The sequence below is a fragment of the Elephas maximus genome, chromosome 2 (genome assembly GCF_024166365.1).
Source record: "Elephas maximus indicus isolate mEleMax1 chromosome 2, mEleMax1 primary haplotype, whole genome shotgun sequence".
In the NCBI taxonomy this organism is placed as follows: domain Eukaryota; kingdom Metazoa; phylum Chordata; class Mammalia; order Proboscidea; family Elephantidae; genus Elephas; species Elephas maximus.
The window spans coordinates 84,264,458-84,292,184 of NC_064820.1; the positions used below are offsets into that span (position 1 = coordinate 84,264,458).

Sequence of the window (27,727 nt, forward strand, 5' to 3'; positions counted from 1 at the left end):
CCACTATTAAGTTACAAAGATTTCAATCCTTTCAATCTTTTCTACACATTGTGTGCATGTATATACCACTGTTTTTTTTTTAAGTAATGCACTATGTTATACATAGAAGTTCATGACCTCTTTTGTTCAATAAAACTGACATTTTCCAGTGTTACTAAGTATTTTAGCAGAGGTTTTCAAACTTTAAAAACACAAGAAGACAGTGACCACTTCATTGTAATGAAAACTCTAATGGGGGTTTCCTCGAACATAATAGAATATGAAAAAGGCTCGGTGCTGTTTTTAGTGCAGTTTGGAAACCCTGGTGGCGTAGTGGTTAAGTGCTATGGCTGCTAACCAAAGGGTCGGCAGTTCGAATCCGCCAGGCGCTCCTTGGAAACTCTGTGGGGCAGATCTACTCCATCCTGTAGGGTTGCTATGAGTCGGAATCAACTCGACGGCATTGGGTTTGGTTTTTTGTTTTTTTTTTTCTCCTACCCTTTTGGCTTATTCATCCCCACCTCCATTCCCACCAACTTCCTTCCCCAGGTGGCCAGAGAAAAACTTCCATGGCTGCTTGATAAGCTGTTTAAAATCACTGCTGTTCATTTTTTAAATCTATCTGGCACTAATTTTGTTTAACATTCAGGTTAGTGTTTGAACACATCCATGTTTCCTTTGAAGTTTCACTTTAAGCTGTTTGTACCTTTAGACTGCTGGCCCTGCCTGAGAATGCTTATCTTTATTCCTAATCTACATTTGGCTTTATCATTAAAGAAATAAAAACGACAATTTGATAGGTGAAAAGTATCATAGTTTTTATATAAATTTTATTACATTCGTATTATTATAGAGGTTGTCTTTTTTTTTCTTGTAATTGTTTATTTACACTTTTTTTTTTCCAGTTAATATTTTTTGCCTGTTTTTTTCCATTGGATATTTATCATTTTCTAATGATCTGTGTGAACTCTATAGTTATATTATAGCTGTATCTTTAGTTGTATTTATATTATAGCTGTATATTAACTCTGACATTTGTTGTAAATGTTCATAATTGTTTCTTTTAAATTTTTTATTATGTAAATTTTGTCAGAGCCATCAGTTTTTAAGAATGACCTTTTATTCTTTTTCAATCTTTAAGCTGTTACTTAATTTGTGGTATTTTCTGAAGTAAGCTTCTGTTTTTCTCCAAATAGCTAAAAGTTATATTTTAAAATGTATTCCTTTACATGCTTGAATTTCTTCCTGGACTCTTCTTTTCCATCGATGTGCCTTGTCCGTTCTTATGCTATAGTTACATAATTTTATAATAAATTTTATTATGCAGCTTGGCAAGTATCCATTATTATTTTTCAAATTTTCCTTGTTTGTAAGTAATTATTCTTCCTTAAGAGAGTATTATAATCCTGTTTAAAAATTGGAATTGTTATTTCTCCCCAAATTAATGTACTTCTGATCAAATTTTTTTAGAATTTGACAAACAGATTTTAGTGTTCATAGAAAATAGTACATGCCTTGTGTATTTCTATGTTAACGTGATATTTTGAAAAAATATTTATTCAAGTCTCTTTTCTTCAAGGAAAGTTCTGCATTTTTTTGTTGTTTGTTTAATACTAGATTCTGCACATTTCTTACTGTGCGTATTTTATGTTTTATTTTTGTTATTTTGAAGGGCAAGTGATTCTTTTTAATAGGTTTTGAGCTTTATTTTTTAATTCTGAAACCTTTGCTCCTCTTTTGGCACAATGAATGTTGCGTAAAATATGTTAAAGTGCTTACATAGATATCCCAGGTCTGTACTATGTGAAACTTCTTAGTTACAATATCAATTTTGAATCACTGTATGTGATTTTTACTTTTGAAGAGTAAAGAAAAATGTGGTTTGTTTCTTAGATTTAATAAGAAGTTTTAGGTAGAATTATAATTAATATTTAGTATTCAGGTTTGTGCTTTTCTGCATTTGTTTAAGGCCTGTTTTACTCACTGATGCCTTTTGTGTTAATATTGGCATGGGCGATTTTGTACATTTTGTACAGCTGGTGAAGCTGTCTAACCAGGATGCTTAATGCTGTATTTTAAGCTCATTTTACAGTGTCAGCCATCAAGGCAACTGTGTTACATCTTCGTTGTCCCAGAATGTGGATACTTGTCTAAACAGGTGGTATGATTAGCTTATTTTATATTCTTCTGGTTTAGGAAACCCAGGCTTCTCTTGAGACTTATAAGGATTGTATTATAAATAAGCTATTTTTAAAAAATAACCAAACAGAATAGGACATTTTAAGTAAACCGTATTACTTGCCTCCTTATCCCCATTTCTATTAGACAGTATAACCGTATTAAGGAATATGGAAAATCACATATAATCTATTACTCCACCACCGTTCCACATCCCTTATTCTTTACATTCATGTTTGTACATTTTAATTACTTAAATATTTTTATTTAAAAATATATTAAGATGGAGTATTATTATACATGGTTTATTACAAAATTACATTAACTCTGTCTTACATACATTTTCATATGTAGTTCATAGTTTCCTAGTCCTAATGATTCCATACAAACACATTTTATTCCTGCTCTTATTTATCCATTCCTTCTCTAATTTCAGTTAAAACCTTTTTCTGTGTGGTGAGCATCTTTCTAGGGTTCTAAACGCTTCACATCAGACTCATTTTAATCTTCTTTATTTCCCAATTCTGGCTTCTTTGTCCCAGCAAGAAGCCTTTGAGCCCAAACTAGGAGAAAGACTTTGTTTTACTTTTTAATTTCCGTTTTCTGAGCATCTGTTTCCCTCCTCCCATGCAGGAGAAACAGAATGAAGAGCTCTGTATGGCTTTATGCTGTTGAGAGAGTAATAGCCTTCCTTTATGTTTCCAATCAGAAGGTAACTTTCTGCTTTCTCTTTTTAGAAGAGGAGTAAAACAGGCCCAAGTAACCTAGTTTTGATATATGGCTGCCTAGTAGCTTTTAAAAAATCTTTAATTATTTTAAGTTTTTTTGTTGTTGTTTATAGATTTAACCTGGTATTTTGTGAACACCAGGACTGTGTCTCCCTCATTTTTTTTTTTTTTTATAATTAATTGCAGTAATAGAGTTCATCTCCTAATAATGTGAATGGTCATCTTTATTCATGCCAGCAAATGGAGAGTCTATTTTAGAGGTATTCTGAGCATTTTACACTCACAAAATAGTTTTCTTCACTACTTTCATATTCCTGAACTGTTTAAAAAGAATTCCAAATGAAGTGGAAAAAAAAAAAAAAACTAGTAAATTTAAGAATAGACTCCCTCTGGTGATGTTGGAAGACTAAGTATTTGACTAGGTCTTGGCGTGGGTAACAGCCTGAGACTAATCAGGACAGAGAGCTGCTCCCCAGACATGGTCCTGAATCGGGGAGCAAGAGAGAGGGCCCCCATTTATTTGTGAGTATGCAAAATTTATGATTATTTACTATAATTACAAGTTCGGTAAAAATGGTAGTGTAGTAGACTAACAAATTAAATAACTTGGGTACTAGTCGTAAGATTACTGCTCTAGCTGTGTGGCCTTTTAAGTTACCAAAACCTGTAAGTTTCTCACTTCTGTACAGAAGAAGTTGATAATGCATACCTTGCCTATTTTGGAGGATTGTTGGACAGAGACAGATAACGTATGGAAAAGTGCTTTGAAATTAATATGTTATGTAAATTTGAGGGATTGTGGTATATGCATGAGAGAGAGAAGAAATGAGACAAAACAGGCCATCTGTTGGGCACTGTGATTCTTTTTTTAAAAAAACTGAACCCCAAAATGGTTAAGTTTCTTGCCAAAAGTTATGTACTAGTTATGGGTGGAACTCAAATTTAAAGTATGGGTGGAACTTAAATTTGAAGTTATCTAACTCCAAAGCCCTTGCTTTTTTCTCTTATAGTGCTCTACTGTATTAATCTTATGGTTGCATTAATCTTATAATACAGCTTTCAAAAAAAAAAAAAAGAGGGGCAGAAATGAAAACTGAATCATGTTTGATATTCAACTAACATGAGTAGTTTTTTAGTTATTTGTTGAAAACCCTAGAATTGAGGTTCAAAGATGATAAATTTAAAACATTCTTTTAATATGTTAACATTTAAAGGTTACCCCAAGAAAACACAAACTGAAAGAAACAATGTAACTGTATTGGGAATGGGGAGTCTAGGTACGCAAATTCCTTGTTTGTCATAATAGGAAGTCAATAGATAATTTTTAAAGATAATAAATCAAGAAATAACAATATTTACTTATGGAGGTAACCACCGGAAGTGATAGAAAGTTGGTTACATTTAGGCTAGGGGTTGTGGGGAGAGTTGAGGGTACGAAACTACTGTTTTTTGTTTTGTTATTAACTTGTCTGTACAATTTTAATTTTTAAGCATGTGCAGGTAATAGTGTAAACAAATTATAGGAATTTTCCATAAAAATCTAAAGCACAGGTTACTTTCTTGGAAAAGATGGTTTAGACAAAGTAGCAGTACAAAATTATCTATCAGTTACCGCTGACCATGTAAAAGAAACTACTAGTGAATGTGTACTGGCTTAAAGATTATGACATTCGGTACTAATCAAGTTGTCTAGCTCTTCTTACTTAAAATGTGTTTATAACCTGTTAAAGTACTCTGGAATGGTTTGGCATAAGAATGGTTGGGCTAATCGATAAGGACCTAGGATGAGCCATTACCATACTATCAGTGATAAACTTCTTGAAAGATCCTAGCTATTTGACTGTCAAGATTCTTCTGAACAAGGCCTGCATTGTGACAAAATCCTCCCCTTTCCCCCTTCATATTTATTTATTTGGGGAGAGGTGTATCTTCTTTGGGACTTCCTTGTACCACTCCAACTCTGAGCTCAGAATAAGCTTCATGCCAGCATGGTTTTATAGTAAATTCCATAGCTCTAGGATTTTTCACCCTACAACAAGTCATTACAGTATTTTGGGGGACTGAGAACGAGAAAATTTAGAAATGGGTTTAAGTACTTTTCTATAGTTATAACTCCGATTTCAACAAACATATCCAGTAGAAAGTATGTACTTATACCGAATCAAGTTTGCATAGAATCTTTAAAAGTTAATAACGCTAGACATATGAAAGAATATTTAAAAAATATTTTAAAAAATTAATCTGAAGACTTGGTTTCATGTCCAGAAAGTTATTTCTGAGGATGACTGTTTAAAATTTTTACTGGAGACATTTGAATCTAAGGTATGGTTGAATTATATTTTAGAGATTGTTTTAGGTAATTTATCATGGGAATAGAGTTTTTATGTTTATCTTTGAGTGTATAGTTGTGAAATCTAAGATTTTCAAATCCTTTGTATCAAGTTGTTTCTTAATGTCTCTAAAAAAATTATTATTAATAGCTGTGTACGATCGAATGCGAGCAGATCAGAAGAAATTTGGTAAAGCGTCATGGGCAGCAGCTGCTGAACGTATGGAAAAGCTCCAGTATGCAGTTTCTAAGGAGACTTTGCAGATGATGAGAGCTAAAGAAATCTGTCTGGAGCAGAGGAAACATGCACTAAAAGAAGAGGTAACAAAAACCATGAGAAAAATATCAAAGTCGGGATAAATTGGTTTTTATTTGTGTGCAAAATTGATATTTTTCTGGTCCCACAGGCAATTATTCATCACGTGCTATCTCTATGAGATGACGGTAATGACAGGACTCACCTTGGAACCTGTGATTTGAGTTGGTGCTAATAGAAAAGTAGACCCATCCAGTATTTCCACAGCATCTCAGTATGACTGTTAGAAGAAAGGAGTTTGACATCAGAACTTCTTTGTTAATTTTTTGGTACTGTTAAAGTTCAAAGCTTTCAGGCAATTTTTAAGAAAGTTTCACTGCCCAGAGAAATTTAGTGAAAAAAATGTCAATGCCAAAAAACCTCCAACTCTGACCTTCTGAGAATAAGCTTTGTGTTAGCATGATTTTACGGTAAATCCCATCGCATTTTGCCAGAATTGATTGTATCATGCTCAGACCATTACTTTTTGGAAATTCACATCTTTTTCCTACAGAACAAAACAGGGTTAATAAAGGTCCAGTTCTTTGACTTGTGTTTCATTAGAAACCTCTTCATGAATACCAAAAAAGTAAACTAAAAAGTTGGTGTGGAAATACTTTGGTCCTGTGGGAGATAATTTAAACTGGGAAAAGCCTTTGAAATCCTTAAACAGATGATGTTCTATGTATGTAACCCTGGTGGTGCAGTGTTTAAGAACTCGGGTGCTAACCAAAAGGTCAGCAGTTCGGATTCACCAGGCTGTCCTGAAAACCCTGTGGGGCACTTCTGCTCCGTCCTGTATGGTCGCTCTGAGTTGGAATTGACTCAACGGCAAAGGGTTTTTTTTTCTTTTGTTCTATGTATTCAAAATCATCTAAGATGATATTTAAAAATATATTAACTACTTTTTCTGGTTGTCATCTTGCTCATTAATGGTTTTAGTATGCTTCATAGTACCAGTACAGCCGTGAATATACAGTTGTGCCCATGCTTGAAAGTACTGATGCTATTATTAGGTGTATGCCATTTTTCTTTACCTCCTATGCCAGCATTTTTAAAATGATTATTATATGTTTTATTATTATTAAGCTGGGCAAGAACAGATTGCTTCTTAATGAAAAGGTACTTAAATATCTATATTGATTATTTGCTGATAGCTTTTCTAGGTATTAGAAAATGCTAGGGACTACGAGTGTAATTTTTTTTTTTTAATAGTAAAAGTTTAATAGTTAACAGTGGATGGAAAATAAAACTAGTGTGATGGATGAACCTAAGAGGGTGTTACAGATGGCATATAGCAAAACTTGATGTTTTAGGTACAATTCAGTTTGTACCTTTGTACCCAAAATTAAAACTCAAAATATTTGCGAGAAGAAAAGTGTTTGAATTTTTAAGTAGAGTTTGATTAGTTTCCCCTTGGTTTCATTTTACACCTTACTTTAAACAGTAATTTATTTTCTCATGTATTATTTTATTAAGCCCGTCTGGGGACAAATGAAATCATGTTATTTGCTGGTATCCCATACAGAATATTTCCAAAACCAAATTCATCTTCATTTTCCCTTACCAAAAAACAAAAACTAAACCCGTAGTCATCAAGTGGATTCTGACTTACAGTGACCATATAGGGCAGAGTAGAACTGCCCCATAGAGCTTCCAAGGAGCACCTGGTGGATTTGAACTCCCAACCTTTAGTTAGCAGCTGTAGCAGTTAACCACTATGCCACCAGGGTTTCCTCCATTTTCAAGTCTTCCTCAAATCTCCCCTTTCTGTAAGGGCCTACTGATTGTCAAAATATTCTAGGCCCAAAACTTTAGGGTCCACCTTTAACTCTTCCCCTGCCTTCTTTGTTTGCCTCCGCCTCAGTTTCTTCCTTTTGCAATATTACCCACCTCAAACGCCCAGCTCCAGGAACTGCAATGGATGATGGAGGTAGATGATTTATACTCTCCTTCCTCATTTATTTAGGTTTTTTCCTTTAAGCATGAATAAAGTGTAATCATATGTTTAAGGTTTTTATAGTGGGGCAGGACAGGTACAGAGTGAAAAAGAGCTGTGAGATAGGCAAGTACTTGTCAAATTCAGAGTGGACCTTTGGAGACGGACTGAGCTTTGAACAGAGGGACACAGAGAAGCATGTCCAGGTCCCAGTTCGGGCAGAAAAAGTCAGGCCAGTTATCTGGAGGAGGAGTAGCAAGAGATTAGGTTGGAGAAGTAAGCAAAGTTTGGAGTTAGCTTTATATGCCCTGCCAAGGAGTTTGAACGTTACCCTAAAATCAGATGGGGCCATTATAAGGTTTCAGTTAAGAAGTGACATGATCAAGTTTGTTTTTATGAAATACTGTGCTGGCCAGTTTATATAGAGTGGATTGGCGGTCCATTCTTAAATCCTTAGCACCTATTTCCTTACGCAGGAAAACTGTTTGCTTTTCAAACTTTATTTCATTGCTGATAGTAGAAATCTAGGCACTTCACAGAATATAAGCCCCTTATGAGACACATGATTTGAAAAGTTTTCTCTAGTTTCACGGGTTGTCCATATTGGTTTAATTTTTTAGATTTTAACAAAATTGTTATAATTTCATAAAACAAGTAATTGCTGTGAAAAATAGAAATCGTGTTATCATTATATTTACTTATGCATCTCTACCTTGTTCTAAAAATAGGTATTTAATTTTTTTCTAAATTTTATTTATTTTGTTATTGAGTGTACACAGCAAAACTTGCACCAATTCCAACAGTTTCTACAAGTACAATTTAGTGACATTAATCACATTCTTTGAGTTGTGCAGCCGTTCTCATCCTCCTTTTCTGAGTTGTTCCCCCTTCATTAACATAAGCTCACTGCCCCCTAAGGTTCCTATCTAATCTTTTGAGTTGCTGTTGACATTTTGATCTCATATAGGTAGTTGTTAAAAGAGCATTTTGCTCAAAGTAGACCTTTTTTTACTGTTCCTTTTTTTGTTTTGTTTTTTGTGCTTTAGGTGAAAGTTTACAGCTCAAGTTAGTTTCTCATACAAAAATTTATACACACATTGTTATGTGATGGTACACTCCTCCTTTCCACCCTGGATTTCCCGTGTCCATTCAACCAGCTCCTGTCCCTTTCTGCTTTCTCATCTCGCCTCTGGACAGGAGCTGCCCATTTAGTCTCTTGTATCTACGTGAACTAAGAAGCATACTCTTCATGAGTATCATTTTATGTCTTATAGTCCAGTCTAATCTTTGTGTGAAGAGTTGGCTTCGGGAATGGTTTTAGTTCTGGGTTAACAGAGTCTGGGGGCCATGTCTTCTGGGGTTCCTCCAGTCTTGGTCAGACCATTAAGTCTGGTCTTTTTACTAGAATTTGAGTTCTGCACTCCATTTCTCTCTTGCTCTGTCAGGGACTCTCTGCTGTATTGTTCGGTTTTAAGATGACTTCAGGAGATATTTTTGGTTTAAGGTTTAAAGATTATCTCAGGGCAGTAGTTTCAGGTATTCATCTACCTCCACAGCTCCAGAAAGTTTAGAGTCCATGAGAATTTGAAATTCTATTTTTTGTTTTTCCCTTTTTGATCAGGATTCTTCTATGGAATCTTTGATCAAAATGTTCAGTAATGGTAGCTGGGCACCATCCAGTTCTGGTCTTAAGGCAAAGGAGACGGTTATACGTGGAGGCAATTGGTCACAAATTCTGTATCCTCTTCCTGTTCTTGACTCTCCTCCTTCTTCTGTTCTGCCAGGTGACTATAGACCAATTGTTATGCCGTGGGTGACCATTTGCAAGCTTTTAAGATCCCAGGGACTGCACAACAAACTAAATACTAGGAGGTAGAAAAGAAGGACTAAACACATTATTAGGCCAGTTAACTGGGATGTTCCATGAAACCATGGCCCTAAACATCCAAACCAAGGAACCAAATCCCATGAGGTGTTTGGTCGTACAGAAGCAGCCTCAATAGCCACTCTTTATTTTTTCTTCCTTTTGTCATTGTTGTCATACTGGTTTTTAAAACATTCAACATGTATCTGTGAAGTGTAGTACATTTTAGTCTCTGGAGAAGAACAAAATCTCTTCTCTACTTGTATCAATTCTTATAATAACTTAAAATACATTGCTTTATGAAGCTTTTTTTGCCTTAGGAAGTATAACAAGATGGTCCTCACTGACATTTTAAAAGTTCTTGTGTTTATATATACTCTCATTTTAAAAATACTGTATGAGTTTCAAGCTATAATTTATCATAGCTGTGATCCAGAACGAAATCTTTTTGTTAACATATTTTAAATCATGATTTTATTTTCCCCTCACATTTTTTTATTAGCTAGTATTGTTAGAAATCCCACACAAGGTAAAATTGAAACTTGGCTTTTCCTGGAACTTTTTCACAATTTATAGTCAGAATCTCTTTGCAAGGATTTCAGCCCCATCTTGTGTTCCCCTGAGGCACCTCTACTGCAGTGCTCCCCTGTTACTAGCTCTCTGGGATTTTCTTAAATTCTATAACTTTTAAAAATTAAAATATTCACATTTTATTGGTAGTGAAATAGAGTACCACTCTTTGTCCTCATCACATTGACCAGCTTTGTTGTTCTAACATGGCTGACAGTGAGTTTTTCTGATACCGTTTGGTACCTGAGAGAGCTGCTGAGGGTGAGATTAAGTCTTAAGGTGGTGGAGGAATGACAAGGCAGAGATCGACCCCAAGAGCTTGAGATGATTATCTGTGGGGTCATTTTCCCTAGAGCCATCCCATTAATGTAATGTTCTGTTTTTCAAGTCCTGGGTTGTGTTTGAATTCTTCAAAGGATTTGTTAAAATTGTCAGTTATTCTTGCCAGGTTTATGCTTGTTGTGTATGTAATATGCATGTTGTGCTTTTCACATCTATCTGTGATGATGTACTACACTAGTTTTATTAGCATTAAAGTGACCTCATTATTCATGAGAAATGGAGCAAGCATGAATTATTAAGCCCATCCCAGCCCTTAATATAAAGGCTTTGAACTAGCCTGTAATTTAAGTTGTGGAGAAACTTGTTCTTTAAAAAAATGTCAAGATGTTGTTTCCCCTTGAGTTATTTAAAAACAAAAACATCTTCCTGACATGACAAAATTAAAACACTTTTAAAAATTAAAAAATGTTTAAATTTTAAAAATAAAATGAAATTAAAAAAAAAATGTAGGAATATTTGTCCCAGGTATAATGCTGAACTTGAAACATTTTCTAAATTTACCCTGAAATGTTGAAAATTGTGCTGGCAAGCAAAATGCTGTTTCTTTTTACCTATTCCCATTTTTAACGGTTTCTGAGTCTTGAATTGCATTCGTTCTTACCTTCTTCAATGTCATGAACACCTGTCCCTTTAAGAATCTGAAAGCTGGAAACCCTGTAGTCAGACAGATGTACATATGCACACAGCTTTGCAGTAGATTCCCAAATCCTCTGTAGCTGAGTCTAGGATCCTGGATCTACCACCGATGTTCAGATTTCCCAAAACAACCATAAACAAGCGAAACAAAAAATGGTCAAAATGTCAATGCCTTTTTAACTACTGCCTTTAAAAGAATTCAGGGTGATTTTAATTTAGTGTGACTACTTTATCATACTCTTTCCATAGTATACTGCCCCACCCATGCCTCACCCCACATAGAATAAAAAATAATGGCATAAATTTGACTATTAAGTACACCTGTACTTTCAGATTTGTTATCCAGGTTACATCAGATATAGTGTGTATGTGTTTTAACTATTGGCCAAGATTAAAATATGTATAATCACACAGGTATAATGTTTTATTAGAAGTGTTACTTATTTTTACTTAAATAAAGAGATCATTATTGAAATAAAACAAAAAAACCAACCCTCTTGCTGTCGAGTCGATTCCAACTCATAGCCACCTTCTAGGACAGAGTAGTACTGCCCCATTTGGTTTCCAAGGAGTAGCTGGTGGATTTGAACTGCTGACCTTTTAGTTAGCAGCTGAGCTCTTAACTGGTGTACCACCAGGGCTCCTTATTAAAGTAAGAGGATTCTTTTTATGGTTATGAGTTGAAACAGGAGATATTAAAATTAAGATATATGAAACAAATCATAAAAAGCCCAGTTAAATCACAATTAAGTAGAATACTGCTATCTGGTTAGCCATGTTCTCTGGTTAATAGAGAATTAACCAGGAAATGCTTTGGGTTCCAACCCTTGTGGCTGAAAAGCTCTAAGAATATATCAGTGTGCTTCCTTGCCTTGGCACAGGATGTTATCCATTCCACTTCCCTTTTTTTTTTTTTTAACTTTTTGATTCCTCAAGATCATTTCTGTGAACATACATAAAGCTGCTGGAATATACACCAGTTCTGAGGCTAGTTCATTATAGTTTATAAATGTGTCTTTCTTTTAAAAGCATATAGTTATTTCAGTTTTATTTAATTCATCAAGTATTTATTGAGCTTAGGATCTAGAACAGCTCTGTTAAAGAATTTCCTGCAATGATAGTAATGTTCTATATCTACATTCTCCTGTAGGGTAGCCACTAGTCACTTGTGGCTATTGAGCTCTAGAAGTGTGGCATATGCAATGGAGAAACTGAACTTTTTGTTTAAATTTAAATAGCCACATGTGGCTCATTGCCACCATATTGGCCAGTGCAACTCTAAACTGTAGATTCTGATTCTGCAGACTTATAAAACCTTGGGTGAGTAACTTAACTTCTGTAAAATGTAAATAATACATACCTTCTAGGGGTGTTACAATTTCATGAAATAATGTATACAAAGCAGTTAGCAATGGTGCTTGGCACAGACTAAGAACTCAATAAATGTTAGCTGATTACCTCTAGGTTAGGTGTTGTGTGAGTATTATAAAAGAGGATACAAAGAAGAGAAAGATGTAGAAGTTTACTTAACAAATATTTCCGGTTTCACCAGAAAGGATGCTGTTGAGAAGATGATGTGGCATTTTCAGTGGGCCTTGCCAAAGGTTTTGACAAGCTTTGGTGTGGTTGGTGCTTGTCTAGGCAGGGTGGCTGGTTTTTGGTTTTTATTTATTAATAAGCAGATTGATAAAATCTGTCCTATGTCTATAAACTAGAAATTTCAAAATCTCTAGTTAGATTCCAGTCTAAAGGTTTTGACTTATATAACTTTACAAAATTATATTTTAGCTATCTGAATTAACATTTTGGTAGCAGTTGCCAAAAAAAAAAAAAGGTAAGTAGAAACGTTTTAAATATTTTAAGCCCTGTCCTTAGTGTTTCTCAAAAATAACCCTTTATATTCTGCAAGCCCAGAATCCATTATCTGAAACTCCTGAGGCTAGATGTGCTTCAGAATTATAAATGTTGCAGATTTTAGAAAGATAATTTGGAGCATATAACCTCCAGAGAAGTGTTAATATTCTGGTAATAAAAACATACATTTTAAATTATATGGAATGAGTAGGGACTGTGTCACCTATCAACATAGACCATTTTGTGTCCAAATGTGTTTAAGATTAGATTTTGACACCAGAGAGATTATGGACATTTTTTTTCCTTTGGTTTTCCCAGGATTCCTGGAATTTAAAATTCCAGATAAATTCCATTGACTTATATTACCCTTATTTGTGCAGCTTTTATTGGTGGAACTTGTATTTATGCCCAGGTTTGTCTGGCACTAAGTCTCATATTCTTTCTACTTTTTCCACATTGAAGGGCTAGTCTTGACTGAAAGCTTCTCCTTAATGTTAATTTTCTTAACTGTCCTTGGCTTTCATGACTCTTTGAACCCTCACTTTGTTTCTTGTTTACTGACGTATTCCCAGCAGATCTGCCAACGGGGAATGCTCAGTGAGTGTTGGTTCAATCAGTGAGTCAACTTACAGATACCCTGAAAGCTGTTTTCACAGCCCCTCTTGTGTCAGTTTGAGTTTTCTGGCACAGGAGGATGAAAGACAGGACAAGGGACATCATTAGATTATATAAATTGTTTTTTATCCAGTTTCATTATACACCCATTTCTCACTTACCAATGTGGTTAGGTTGCAAAGACCAGGTCATTATACAGAATAGATTTTATGTGAAATACTCATGATTTCCTGCCCCAGCTTCCCCTCCTCCTCGGTCCCAGCCCCCTCAGCCGGGTGGCTGTAGCCCCTCTGTACCTGCAGCGGTCACTGGCTTGCCCTCAGTCTGCCCACCAGAATCCCAGTCCGTGCTGCAGGCTACTGGGTGCCCAACGCAAGCGCTGCCTATGCCACACTCCCCACTCCCAGCATCTGCCCAGATGGTCCAGACTACGGTTAAACACCCCAGGGGTGGTGCCACTCCTCCTGTCGCAAGCCGTGGGTGAGCTGTGCCATGAGGGTGTTCAGTCGGTGGAATCTTTAACGCACAAAAAAGTAGAGTTATACTGTTGTCACAGATGCAAATGTGGGATAACAAGATAGTAAATGAGGAGTAGGTACATAGTACAGTCAGTCTAAATATGTACACCTGAAAACTACTGTTATCTTCATTCCATATGAGAGAAATGATTGTCTGCAGTCAGCAGTGTATTTTGTTCTTAGCGTGTACTTAATATGAAAATAATGTGGATTGTGGAAGTGAATTGATACTTGGTTCCCTCGCTAGATTTATTGTAAAAATATTATTTTTAGTGGAAAGAGCACTCTTGTAGGAATTGGGAGAATTGGGTCTAGTTCCAGCTTTGCTACTAATAACCTGGATCAATTGGGAAGTCATAATTTGGTTTGGGATCTCAGTATCCTGATATGTAAAGTATGTTTGTTTTTGGGGGGTGGGGGTGAAAACTGGGCAGAGTAAAATTCCAAGGTAACCAAGCTTTCATTGACACACGATTGACTACTTTTTTGAGCACTTACCTACTTCCTCGGCTTCCATCCTCCCAGGGAAGCACTTCCCCCAGGTATAACAAAGACTTCTCCATTGTGGCACCTGCCTTTCCTGCACTGCTCCATTTTCTAAAGGCCGCTCTGGATTTCCATTCCCTTAATACTATGGCTGTCAGCTTAAGTAGGTTCCAGGAAAATCATTCTGAGAATTCTGAGGCCCAGCATTGCCCTATTTGTTCTCTCAGAGGTTGAGATTTAATAGAGCCCTTGTCTGCCTGTCTGCCTTTGGTAAGATTTTGTCTTTCTTTCAAACCCAGCTCTGGCAAAGCCACCCCTGGGCTCTCTTGCTCTCTTGCTCACTGAACCAGAAAACTGGGGGTGAGGTCACTGCTTGTAAAAAAAACACCTGCTGCCTTCCTCAGTTCAGCATTTGGTATTGGCTGTATTCTATTGCCACTGTGTGTCTCAGGTGTTTTTAAGGTACAGGACCCTGAGCGAGGATCAAAGTACTGTTCTGCTTGCAGCTGAGGCAGCCCACAGCGTAAAGTAGATAATCAGCAGGGGCCTTCCACCTTCCTTGCCCAACTAAAGGAGATTGACTAGGAAAGAGAGATTTAGAGAGCAGAGCGCTAGGGGAAGACTGAGCACAGCATCCTGAATATAGCTAATTCATGGTCACTTTCAGCTGGAAAGAACTGAAGTAGTGAAAATGGAACTAACAGCCTGTATCTCTGAACAGTGTCCCTGGAAACTGATCTCAGGTGGAGGTGTTTTAACCGATATACACTAAGGTTATAATTTGACTAGTTACAACTCCCCACATGGAATAAAACCTTTTAACATTAGGCATTTCACCTTTGTATGATGTGCCCACAGAGAGTGCGGGTGCAGGTAACAGGAAGATGCATCTTGGACAGGAGCCCCAGAACCATGTGAAAAGTGATGTTTATAATTTAAGATCACTGAGAGCCCCAGGGCAGATTCTTATTTTATGACTTAGAGAACAGGGGCATTTCATTTTGTCAACATTCCCCTCCCTGAACCACTATAATTAAAGTCACTTTGTGTTTGTTCTATATTAATTGTCACTCATAAAAAATATTTCTTAATGCAGCAGGACCACTGGTTTACAACTTAAATATTTTAGATAATTTATTGATATTAAATAGTTCCCTATTTAACTTTCAAATGTATGCCTTTGCACATTTAGACCTGAGCCTAACTGTTGCTTTTCAGTTCAAATTTTTTTGTTAAAGGAATTTGAGATCATATATAAGGAAAAAAATCCTGTCATTGTGATGAACAACTGTGTGGATATCTCAAATATAAAGGAAAGGCTAGAATCTTGTTTAAAACATACTCCCTTTATGTGCTCATATGTTTCATCACCCCCACTAGTCAGATGACACCACTTAGCAGGAATAAGAAAATTCCTCGGCTATCCCAGGACCATCAGTCAGGTACCTTCCTGGTATTGTGGTAGCCCCAGATGATGCCTCACATGAGCTCATAAACATTTCTCTCATTTCCCTCTCTGCTCTGCCCCCATCCCTGTGGCGCTCACTCCCTGGGAAGCCACTTGAGGTCAGAGCTTATTCACCAGTCTTCCAGGGTCCCAAGGACACACTGATGGCTGTGTCAGGGGTCTTCTGGAGCTTCCACATATGAACCTATAAACTGCCAAAGCAGTGGCACTGTTCTGTTAGAAGAAATGGAGATAGTAGCCTCCCTCCACATTTACTCTCCCACACCACAAAACTATGCTTGTACTTCACATCTCATAGACTCCTGAATAAGCCATTCCTTCGGCTTTTTCTTGCAGCTGCCTTGCTCCCTAGAGCCAAATAGGAATCCATGGAATGGTAGGAACCAGTGTCTGAAGCATACTTTCCCCATAAAACTGTCTCCTCAGGGCCAAAAACCAGCCAACCAAACAAATTTCTCATGCAAGTACATCTACTCCTTCATGAGGCCCATAGATTTTTGAGTATCACCTTAGGTTAAATCTAAGACCCTGATTTTACATTTACTGGTCATCATTATCAGTAGATCGTGAGGATTTCCATCAGAAGCAGTTCTGTTATGCTGTTAACACTGACACACTTACCTCACTCTTCAGCCAGCAGATCCCAGAGGCTAGCCAGGCTGTGACCATGGAACAAACAAAGCCTCAGGTGTGTGGGGCTTACCAGACATTTACCACTGTGCTGTATCTATCTGAGTATCACCAATCTTCTTCATGTATCTCATGAATATTCATATTCTTATATGAATCTATGTTTTAGAGTGAAATAAGAACACTGTTGGCACTTATGTCAGGAACATAGAAATAATGCAATGTCACCCTAGATATGAATGTGTTATAACGTAGATAAGGAGCACTGGTGGCACTGTAGTTAAGCACTTGACTGCTGACTGATAGGTCAGCGGTTTGAACCCACCAGCCACTTCACAGAAGAAAAAACCTGGTGATCTCCTCGCCTGAAGATTTACAGCCTAGGGAACTCTGTAGGGCAGTTCTCCTTTTTGCTGTTTGCTATTGAGTCGGCTTATGCTGACTCTACAGGACAGAGTAGAACTGCCTCATAGGGTTTCCCAGGCTGTAAATGTTCATGGGAGCAGGTCATGAGGACTTTTCCTCCACAGAGCAGCTGGTTGGTTCAAATCAGCGACCTATTGGTTAGCAGCCGGGTGCTTAACCATTGCGCCATAGGATTGCTGTGAGTCAGAATCAACTCAGAGGCATACAACAACAACATAATACAGATTAACTTTTAAAACTGTATTTTTTACCATGTTTGCCTAGTTATTTCCAAAAACCCAGTGATTTGATTGTTACTGCTTTCATACCTCTTTTGTAAAATCTTGATTTCTTGCCTGCAAGTTTCTTTCTTAGAACAATATTTCATGGAAATATCCTGTCCCATTAGTATTCATTTCTAATCATAATTTGATTTTTTTTCTTGTCCACACCAACTGGAAATGTTTTTATTTTCAACGCAGATGCAGAGTTTACAGGGTGGTACAGAAGCCATAGCCCGGCTGGATCGGTTAGAGGCTGATTACTATGACCTGCAACTTCAGTTGTATGAGGTACAGTTTGAAATCTTGAAGTGTGAGGAGTTACTATTGACAGCACAACTGGAAAGCATCAAAAGACTTGTATCAGGTATGGTGTGCACTTAACCACATAAGTCCACAAAAGATATGTAGAAAATATACATGGACCTCAGCTATTTTTTTCCTGTTAAGAACAAGAAAAAAAATAAGAAAAACAAGGGAAACTTTTTAAAGTGTGTTCCTGAAGTCAGACAAGTGGCTCAGTAGGCATGGCAGTGCAACACTATATTGTTTTTGGTTACCTTTGTAAAAAACTTACTTTGCGAAGGTTGCTTCAACCAGAATCTGGATTTTAAAAACTGAATCTTAGGGGGGCCTAGCATTTATTGGAGGAGTCCTGGTGGCACAGTGGTTAAAGAACTTGGGTGCTAACCAAAAAGTTGGCAGTTTGAATCCACCATCTGCTCCATGGGAGAAAGATGTGGCAGTCTGCTTCTGTCAAGATTTACAGCCTTAGAAACCCTACGGGGCAGTTCTACTCTGTCCTTCAGGGTTGCTAGGCGTCCGAATCGACTCGATGGCAGTGGGTTTGCCTTTTTGTTAGCATTTATTGAGCATTTAGTGTCTGCAAGACACCACTAAGCGCTTTGTACACGTTCACCCTGTGAGATGTATTTCTTAATTATCACCATTTTACAAAGAAGGAACTAAGTGTAAGGTTCAAGAGGTAATTGCTTTTCCTGAATTACAGAGCCAGCAAGTGGACTAGAACCCTGTAGCCCGTGCTTTTTAAACACTACCTCTTGTTCCTGCTTTTCTGTAACAGAAAAGAGAGATGAAGTGGTATACTATGACACTTACGAAAGCATGGAGGCCATGCTAGAGAAGGAGGAGATGGCAGCATCTGTGCATTTACAGAGAGAAGAGCTGCAGAAACTACAGCAGAAAGCACGCCAGCTGGAAGCGAGACGTGGACGGGTTTCAGCCAAGAAAGCCTACCTCAGAAACAAAAAGGTATGAGAGGTTAAGATTTCTTGACTATATATAGTCTTAACTTAAAATCTTGTTTTTATTAATTACTTAATCCATATCTAATAATTCTAAGAGATTTGTCACTAATACTGTACATTGTTAAAAGCTGAGTAAGAGTTACCTGTTCTTAATACTCAGGCCATTGTATTAAACATGTACAGTTCTCGTTAACACATTGGAATAGCCAGGAGTGATGTGGTGGTTACCTCCTAAAGGGTATGACTGTAGGATCCTATTTAACACAAAGTTAGCTGGTATTCACATACATAGGCTGCTGAACTATTTCTCTCCTAATTACTAAATTCCTATCTCCTTTTTAACGTAAGGAGGAAGTGATATTCTACAATTTAGTTATGATTCTGCCCTCAGTCTTAAAGGAGTTTTCTAGATTTTTTATTTAAACTTTTTTAAATGTTCCTTTTGATATGTAAAATTAATTATTTTGTGGAAATGTGACTTTTTTTCCTGTGCCTTAGAAAGTTATTTTTTTGCTTTCTAGTGCAGACATTACCGTCTTGGGGTTGTTCCTAGCCACTGAAGTGTGGAGTTGGAACCTGGTTTTGGCCCCAGCTCTAAGGCCTGGACTACACTGACACACTGATGACCCTGTGGTACTGATTTGCTTTAAGCCCGGATATCCAGGCAAAAGAAACCCCCTTCCTGCCCTTCACCAGATTCCAGGGCTTCTACTTTCCCATCCTGCAGACAATTGAAGCCCTTTGTCTCTTGAAATACTTAGCTCTTGCATATGCAGGAAACTCAGGAATGCGTCGTTCCCCACAGTCACTTTGCTTATCCACAGAATAGTTCTTTGGCTTTCAGAGCCATGACTTCTCCTTACTTCAGGAAACAGAACTCTTAGATTTTAAGCTTTAAGCTTTCACATAATTCTGTGCCTTTCATGTTCTTTGACACAAGGGAAATTGAAACCCTTTATTGTCTCAGCCCTGGGCTTGATTGTTGTGAACTTTCTGATCCAGCCTGTCAACCAGATAAACATGGTGATGATTCTAGCAGGTCCCTGGCACTGTCTGTAGAAAAAGGTTTTAGGAGGGAATGGAATGTAATAAGATTTTAAAAGAACAGACTTTTTAGGAACATTAGAAGCACTGTTTCATATATTACTTTTAGTTGTATAATGCAGTACCTTAAAGACTTTGGAGTTTGTGAACTTAAAACTTTTTGAAGACATTTTGCAGAAGGCTATACAATTCAGACGTAATTGATTCATTTTAATTCAGCAATGTGCAGGGCACATTGCTAGACTTGGGATACTGCCCCTTCCAGTCTTGTAGAGAAGGCAGAGTAGGTAAACAGATGGGTGTTATACTACCCAACGACAGAGCAAGAGAAGGGAGTAAAGAAGCCTCCTTGGAGGTGACACTTGGGTTTTAAAGTCTGAAAAAGATTTTGCCAGAGTGATGGGTTTGGGGGTATAATTTCAAGAAGAAGAAAAAATGCTTAGCAAAGACACTAAAGCATAAAGCACCATGGCTTGTCAGGGCACTGTATGTGGTAAGGTACACTGCAGGGTTATGGCAAGTTTTGTACACCACACTGATAAGCCTAGACTTTATTCTGAATGTAGTGTAAATTACTGAAAACTTTTAAGCAAAGGAGAAAGATGAGCAGAATTGCATTTTAGAAAGATAAGGCAACCACAGAGAAAAGGTTAGAGTTAGAAGAGATGGCAGAGTTCTGGTTGGAATGTAAATGTTACTATCCACGTTGGCATGTTAGGAGTAAGAACTGAGGCAGTGGCTGTGGAGATGGTAAGGGATGGACAGATCTGAGAAGTGTCCAGATCTCACACTTTCCAGAAATAGAAAGTCAGTAGGATTTAGTGATTTATGGTGAAGGAGAAAAAAGGAGTGGAAAATAGCTCCCAGGTTTCTGGCCAGGGCACTTGAATCGATGGGTGGCACCCACTAAGATGGAGAACCCAGAGAGGAGAGCACATATGGGTTAGAGGTGATGACCTAGGTTTTAGACTTGCACATAATGGGTCTCTGGGACATCCATTTAGAAATGGGTGTGAGATTCTGGGCATAAGGATTTTGTGATATGAGTGGATGGGACGGTCCTACGAGGAGGTGTTGAGTAAATGATTCTCAGCAGAGACAAGGATATGGGGTGGGGTGTGCAAAGCTCAGCAAAATATTCTTGGCTGAGTGATGAGAAAACATTGTAAAAGACATGGATTATGAAAGATTGAGCAGCTCTGAGGTAGTGTGAGGAGAGCAGCCCTTAGGAAAGAACCCTGGGGAACATCTGAGGGTGTGAGCAGAAGGGGATCAAAGCGAAAGAGTAGTTGGAGTTAGGAGAGCTGGGAGTTAGGAGAAGTAGGAGAGAATGAAACTGCAGAAGTAAAGAGGAAAGATGATTACACAAAGTGGGTTTGTCAGCAGTGTCAGTTGCTCCAAAGAAATGAGGGGGCTTCACGACATTTCATTTTCTGAGACCACTGGGGACTTTGTTTAGAGCATTTTGAGGAGAGAGTTAGGGAAGTGGTTCTGAGAGGGCAGTGCAGCAGAGGTCTAGAGTAGAGACTACGAGGATCACAAAGGAAGTGACTGCGCACTTCAGTGGTCCTCGGTGAAGAGGAGCAGCCTTGCTGACCTGGGCACACAAAGCTGTGCACTCTCGTAGTAGCTTTAAGAGCCTGATTCAGACTGGACCCTTCCCTCATTAGAATGCATTCTCTTCATACCAGTTTAATGAGTATTCTTATAGTTTTTAACTTTATTCTTATATAAATGTAAACCCGAGGTAGCGAAACCCACACCTGGAGAATCTGCTCATTTATACCAGCAGCCTCAGATCTGTTACAACCCATCACATCACATAGTTTCAGGAGGCTTTTAATGACCTTGTCATCTTCCCCTTTTCCCTGAAGCCCACCTGTGGGGCAACAGAATTGCAGTTGGAAGGTGGAAAAACAGAAGAAAGCTGGAAAGAGAGGAAACTAGAAACACTAAGTCTTAGAAAGATAATGAGAAGATCAGATACACTATACAAAAGATAAAGTATGTGTCTCTGTGTAACACTATCCTGAATTCTCTGGTCTACCTAGCAAAAGGCCCAGGACCACGGACCCCTTTTTTTTATCTGGTGCCCACAGTGGGATCGCTTATCCAGGGGTAGCTCTACCTGTAAATAAATCATGCTCTGACTTTCCTGTTAAAAGAACGAGGTAGTCGCTGGCTGTGCTATGAAGGATTTGAAGTCTGTGCTTTGTGGGCAAACTTTTTGAGGAGGATAATAGGAAATAACGTTGTTCTTTATTTTATCTTCTTTAGTTCTCCTAGTAGCCAAGTGTGAGGTAATCCTTTGCCTAAAATCTAGAAAGCTCTGAAAATCCAAAGTGTTTTCATACTTCATTTGGTGATAGCACTAGACCCAAACTGACATGAGGTTATTTACTGTCTTCATTCTTCTTACTTTTACTATTCATGTATTTCACTACAGAAGTACTTGTATTACTTATTATAGAGTTCTGCTTCAGACGCTGCTGGAGATACTAGGTAACATCTGGTATCTGCAACATACCACCTTTCTCAAATCGGAAAAAAAAAAATTGAATTTCAAAACACATCTTATCTCTGCTCTGGGGTAAGGTATTGTGGGACCTGTATCCTCATTTCATAATCAAGGGAACTAAGACTTCTGGTAGTTGGATGACTCACCTAAGGAAAAGCAGCTCGTGTGGGGCAGAGTTGAGATGCTGTCTTAGGTGTGTGTGACTCAGAAGCCCGAGTTCTTCCCACCACATCATTCTGCCTTTGTTTTCCCTGGAGACTGCACTGGACAGATTCGTTGCGCAGTCAGTACTTGTTAGGCAGCAGGGTCGGCCTGTGTGAGAGAGGAGCACCATAGAGGCAGTTGCTTTAAAATACAGTTTTCCTGGCTGAAAAGGCCATCATAAGGTTTTCTCTGGTTAAAACAGTGATTATTTTGTCATGGCTTTGAGAGCTTTGGAAACTAATATTCACCTTTCTTATCTGAAGGAGTTCTCCTGAGGGTATTTACGTTAGTAAGGGCAAAAGATAAATGAAGACTTAACGTGGTACCACTAAAAAGTTGCCAGTCATAGTGAATTCTTTTGTAAAGTAGAACGTATCTCTCATTTTATTAACATTTATTTTCATTTTCATGTGCTTAGAATAAAGCATACTGATATTCTCTTTTATAACTCTGGAGTCAGATTTTTAAAGTCTTTTTTAGCTCAGAGGCCTGTGACCAGAAGATTGAGATCTCATATTATTTAAACAGGGTCTTTACCTTGTCAGGGAGAACTAAGAATACAGACTTTAAGCCAAGAGTTGTAGGTCCTTCTTTTTTGCCCAGACTAGTTTAGAGTATAATATGATTTAGAACCTTCTGGTCACAGACTTCAGAGCTGAAAGAGACCTTTGAGGGTATCTAAGGACACTTGCCCCACACCTCAAAAAAAGATTTATCAGGAGATCTAGAGAAGCTAATAGTAAGCTTAATGAAGAGTCTTTTGTGATCCTGATTATTTGGTTTTTGCCATTTTTACAGTTCAAATAAGAAACCAGAAGTAGCTTACATGGTACTTTGCTGTGTAGGTATATGTTAAGATTAAATTTTAATTTATCAAATAAACTTTGATATGGTGTGTGGAGTCTTTCAAGTTTCATTTATATTAAAGCACATTTTATGTATTTATAGGAAATTTGTATTGCAAAGCATGATGAAAAATTCCAACAACGCCTTCGGAGTGAAGATGAATACAGAACCCATCACACAGTACAACTAGTAAGTTTGGACTCTTGGAGGCTTGGAACAAATTTTGTTTTTTTTGTTGTTGTTGTTTTGTTTTGTTTTGTTTTACTTGTATCAAAGTGGTTAAAGTCTATAGAGAATGAAAAAGTCTTAGAAGATTTTTTTTTTTAATTACATTCAAAACCTTCTTCCAGTCCCACAGTGGTATAAGTATATGCCTATGGTATAAGTATATTTTCCTAAACAGTAGTCTTTTCAGACACTTATGTCTTAGATCATTTAACACCAAAATTTTATATTTAATTAAATACTAATAGAAATGCTGGCATGGCTGTATTTCTGTATTTGCTTATTTTGTAAATTTCCTTTCTTTAGTGTTACATTAAAGGCCAAAGAGCCTGAATTTTGTCTACATTATTGCTTAAGCTTATTCTGGTGTGTGTGAACTAATGCTGCCCCTTACTCTTGATTTTTAATGCACAAAAGTCATCAAATTACCCAGAAGCTGTAAGATTCCTCTTTCTCCTAGAAGGTGGAAATGGCCAAGTTAATTAATGTACTTTTATTTTTCATTATAATTCTCATGGGTCAAAAACTGCTTTGTAAGGATAGACAAGGGGCCAGCATAACAATTAGGTGAATAAGAATGCCCCCTAATGTTAAAATCAGTTACTTACTGATGGTTTACACTTAGAATTTGTGCCCTTTTTATATGAAAATTTTAGCTTCTGTAGAAATGCTGATATTTTGGTGACTGAAGTGACCAATACACTTTTTAGAATGAATATCAAGTCCTTTCCCAAAGAGTTTTATGAGGCAAAGAGCAGTAAAAATGAGGAACTTGATGCTGAAGGGAATCTCAAAGGTAGATCTCATCTGCCTTTTAGTTGCCTAGTAACCAACCTTGGATGGACTACCTGATTGTGGCAGGAGGGCTCCCTTAACCAGTTCAGTCACCTTTAACATGCTTAGCTAAAGGAAAATGAAAGTTGGCTTTGACCAACATAGATTGTTGTTTTTCAAAGCTGGTTTTAAATTACCTTTATCATAATCTTTTGGGTGGTAGCTTGTTTAAAATGTAGATCCCTAGATATTATCCTTATTGTTTCAAAAATTTTCTCTGAAAATCCTTAAAACTTAAATATGTGTGTAAGACTAAGGGAGTTTATTTTAATATTTGATAATAAACTCAAAAACAAAATATTTTTAGCTGATGAAAATGTGAAGATTATTTGCTTGTTATTACTACTGTTTTTTTATTAGCTCAGGAACAAATTAGACTAGAGAAATGGTGGCCAGGCAACAAGTCCATTTTCCCCATTAAAAAAATGGATTCTTGTTTTATGTAACACACTCATAACTCATGGGTTTCGTATTAAGAAAACACATATGGAACACCTTTAAGCTGTAGTTCATAGAAACAGCGATCACAGCTTTTTAGATTATTATATTCACATGGTTACTTGTGGTACTGCCTACGACTTCCACGTTCTGATATATGCCATGCCCAGTCATTGGCTGTTCACATTTTGAAAATAATACTTTTTTGTAAAAACTTTTTATTGAACATCATACATATACAGAAAAGTGTACAAGTCATAAGTGTATATAACTTCCTGAATTTTCACAAGATGAACCCACCATTGTGACCAGCACCTAGGTCAGTAAACAAAGAGTGTTAGAAGCCCCAAGGCCTTTGTGTTCCCTTCCACAGTTTACCCCCCATGTAAATTAACTTCATTTTACAAAGTTGGTAAATGATTTTCCTAAGGTCATCCAGCTAGTAAGGGAACATCTGACATTCCAACCTAGGTCTGTGTATTGTTGACTCTGCTCTTAAACATGGTACTGTGCATTCTGTGGTCTGCTCTATAAAAATTCTGCTTCCCCATGCAAGCTCATCAGCTCATGCCTGAGTATCTGACTTTGTCCTGTTCTGCCTGTATCTTCAAGAATCATACTAAGATCTGACTGTGTTTACCAGCTGACAGACCAGTAGTATGATTAATTCATTTATATCTGAAAGATGCAAATTCACATTTTGGAAGCTCAAACTGAGCATCTCTTAAATACCTGTTTTTGTTCTCAACAACTGAACACTAATACTTCTAAGTCTAGAAAAATCTGTTCACCTCTAGAGTCAGTCTACAAGCCTTAGAAAGACTCTTTGTCCTCTTGGTATCTGTGACATGTATCCAGATGTGGGAAGGCACAAGCTCACTCCCAAATCCAGGTGGTTACCAGATGTACACAGGAGGTTTTGTAGTCCTTTCTTTTTGCTGACTCAGCTGGGAAGGTTGTATGTTCCAGCTGTGCAAACGGAAGGGATCATGGGGTGAGGGCAAGGAGGTGGATGAAATATGTTCTTGCTCACTATATCCTTGAGCCATTCTGAGCCCTGTCTTCTAAAGGAGGAGTCCACATGGGACCTTTACATCTGCTTCTAATGCAGAGCTCAGCTCATATCTTCTCTTTATTTTCCCGTTAGGAAACCATTAAGAGTATATAGCAAGTTTTCTGGCTTCTAGGACTATTACTGAGAGATACCTTATTTTGTATCTGCTAATAAATGGTCTTTGAGAATTCCTAAGACCTTCTCTTAAAGAACTCTCTAGAAGCAAATGATGTTTTTGACCTTCTGTAAGAGGAGGAAATGGGAAAATGTTCGTCTTTACTGATTCGTAACTCTTTTCCCCTTTGCCATATATCCAAGGGCTAATCTGTATCCAAAGAATCCAGGGCACCTCACCAAGAGACAGAAAGTGAAACTGGTCTCTGTTGTGTGTGATAGTTGCATCCTCCTAGGGGACAGGTTGACTAGAGTGGCACTCTTCAAGGCATTTCCTGATCTGCCAAATACAGGTCAGTCACCATCTTTCAACCATACTGTTACACACCACCACTACCACTCTTCATCCTCCTGCCAAGAATCCCACTTTAGTTCTTGACACACTTCTCAGCTTAACTTCTTGTAGCAAATGGCTGCACAATTTCTTAAGAAACCTATTATATGTGGGTTAAGCCTGAGTTTATGAAAATTGTTTATCCGAATTGCCTTTTTTTTGACACAAATCCAGCTTTAACATGTGTCTTAATACCTCATTGTATTGCTTCTCCTCCCTACTCCCCAGTCCCACCTCTTAAATTCCCAATCTGATTTAATGATGCCACCATCCACAAAATGTCAGCCAAGTTCGAAAACTTGAATTTCTCTATCTTACAGTCTCACCAGGGTCAGGTTTATTCCTTGGTGCATGACAAAAAAAAAAGCCAAACATGTTGCCAAAGAGTCAGTTCCAACTCATGGCGACCCCGTATATTACAGAGTAGAACTACTCCATAGGGTTTTCTTGGCTGTGATCTTTCTGGAAGCAGATCACCAGGCCTTTCTTCTGTGGCACCACTGGGTGGCTTCGAACCACCAGCCTTTAGGTTAGTGCCACCCAGGCTATACCCTTCAGCGTTCACTTTGTTATTGCTTATGTGTCTGTCTCACACGCCCACCTCCATTTAGACATTCCTGCTTTTTTTTCCTGATGGTTAATATACTGTTAGTTTTGTGAGATAATCAGTACATATTTGATGGAAGAATGGAATTTCTTTCTTTTAAGCAGTGTTTTCCCTGCCATATCACTGTCTTTGATGATATTTTAACATGTTATATGATTCTTTTCCTACTCTTTAATCTTAAAATGTCTCCTGCTTTTTATTTAGTATTTTCTAATTTAATTCTACTGTCTAAGCAAGATGATATTTTTTCCAGAAGAAATGAGTATCTTGATGTTCGCGTATAAATTTTGATCACTCATCAGATTTTGAAAAACATATCCTAAACATTTCTTTTCTTCACTGTTGCTTTTTAAATCCTTTTATTATGAGTAGTTTTAATTAGTGACTTGCAAAAATGTTTCTCAACCATTCCTATATTTAAAAGGAAAAAGTCTCATTTTTATAAAAAGAGTTACATGATCATTATGAGAGAGTAAAGCAATACAGACAAAATTATAAAGAAAGTTTAAAAAAAATAAACCTCAAAGTGTTACTTTACTTTAACCAGAGAACTTAGTGAATCAGAAAAACCTACTGAAATTTAGATAAATTTCTTGAAAAGAAGATTTGGAAAAACATTGAGTGTTAAGAGCATAATTTTAAAATTGTGTTTCAACTTTAGACTCATGTTATGAAAGATGAAGAAATTATTGCCTTTATACGTTGTTCCGACTCGTTTTTCCCTTCATCTCCCAATATGTTATAAACTTTCGTGATGTAAAAATAATTATATAACTTGTATATTCTTTGTCAGGAGCTTGAGTGACACAAGTGGGTTGTAATAGGCTACTAACCTAAAGGTTGGCAGTTTGGCTCCATGGAAGAAAGCCCTGGCAAATTGCTTCTGTAAAAATTATAATCAAGAAAACCCTATGGAGCAGTTCTGCTCTGTAACATGGGATTGCCATGAGTCGGGTTGACTTGATGGCAGCTGACGACAACAACATATTCTTTGTTATGTAGTCATAAGTTCCAAAGTCGTTTAATATAACCTGTTAATGGATTCAGTGCTAAGTGCCAGTCCT

The 27,727-nt window shown here is 37.3% G+C and overlaps 1 protein-coding gene across 1 annotated transcript in view; it reads left to right on the forward strand.

The window, feature by feature from the left end:
* Window positions 1–27,727, forward strand: part of JMY (junction mediating and regulatory protein, p53 cofactor) — a 107,234-nt gene that overhangs the window by 62,156 nt on the left and 17,351 nt on the right. The window contains exons 4-7 of the mRNA XM_049866550.1: window positions 5,366–5,535; window positions 17,319–17,484; window positions 18,202–18,389; window positions 23,100–23,186. Coding sequence (XP_049722507.1) covers window positions 5,366–5,535; window positions 17,319–17,484; window positions 18,202–18,389; window positions 23,100–23,186 — 611 coding nt within the window. The remainder of the gene's footprint in view (window positions 1–5,365; window positions 5,536–17,318; window positions 17,485–18,201; window positions 18,390–23,099; window positions 23,187–27,727) is intronic.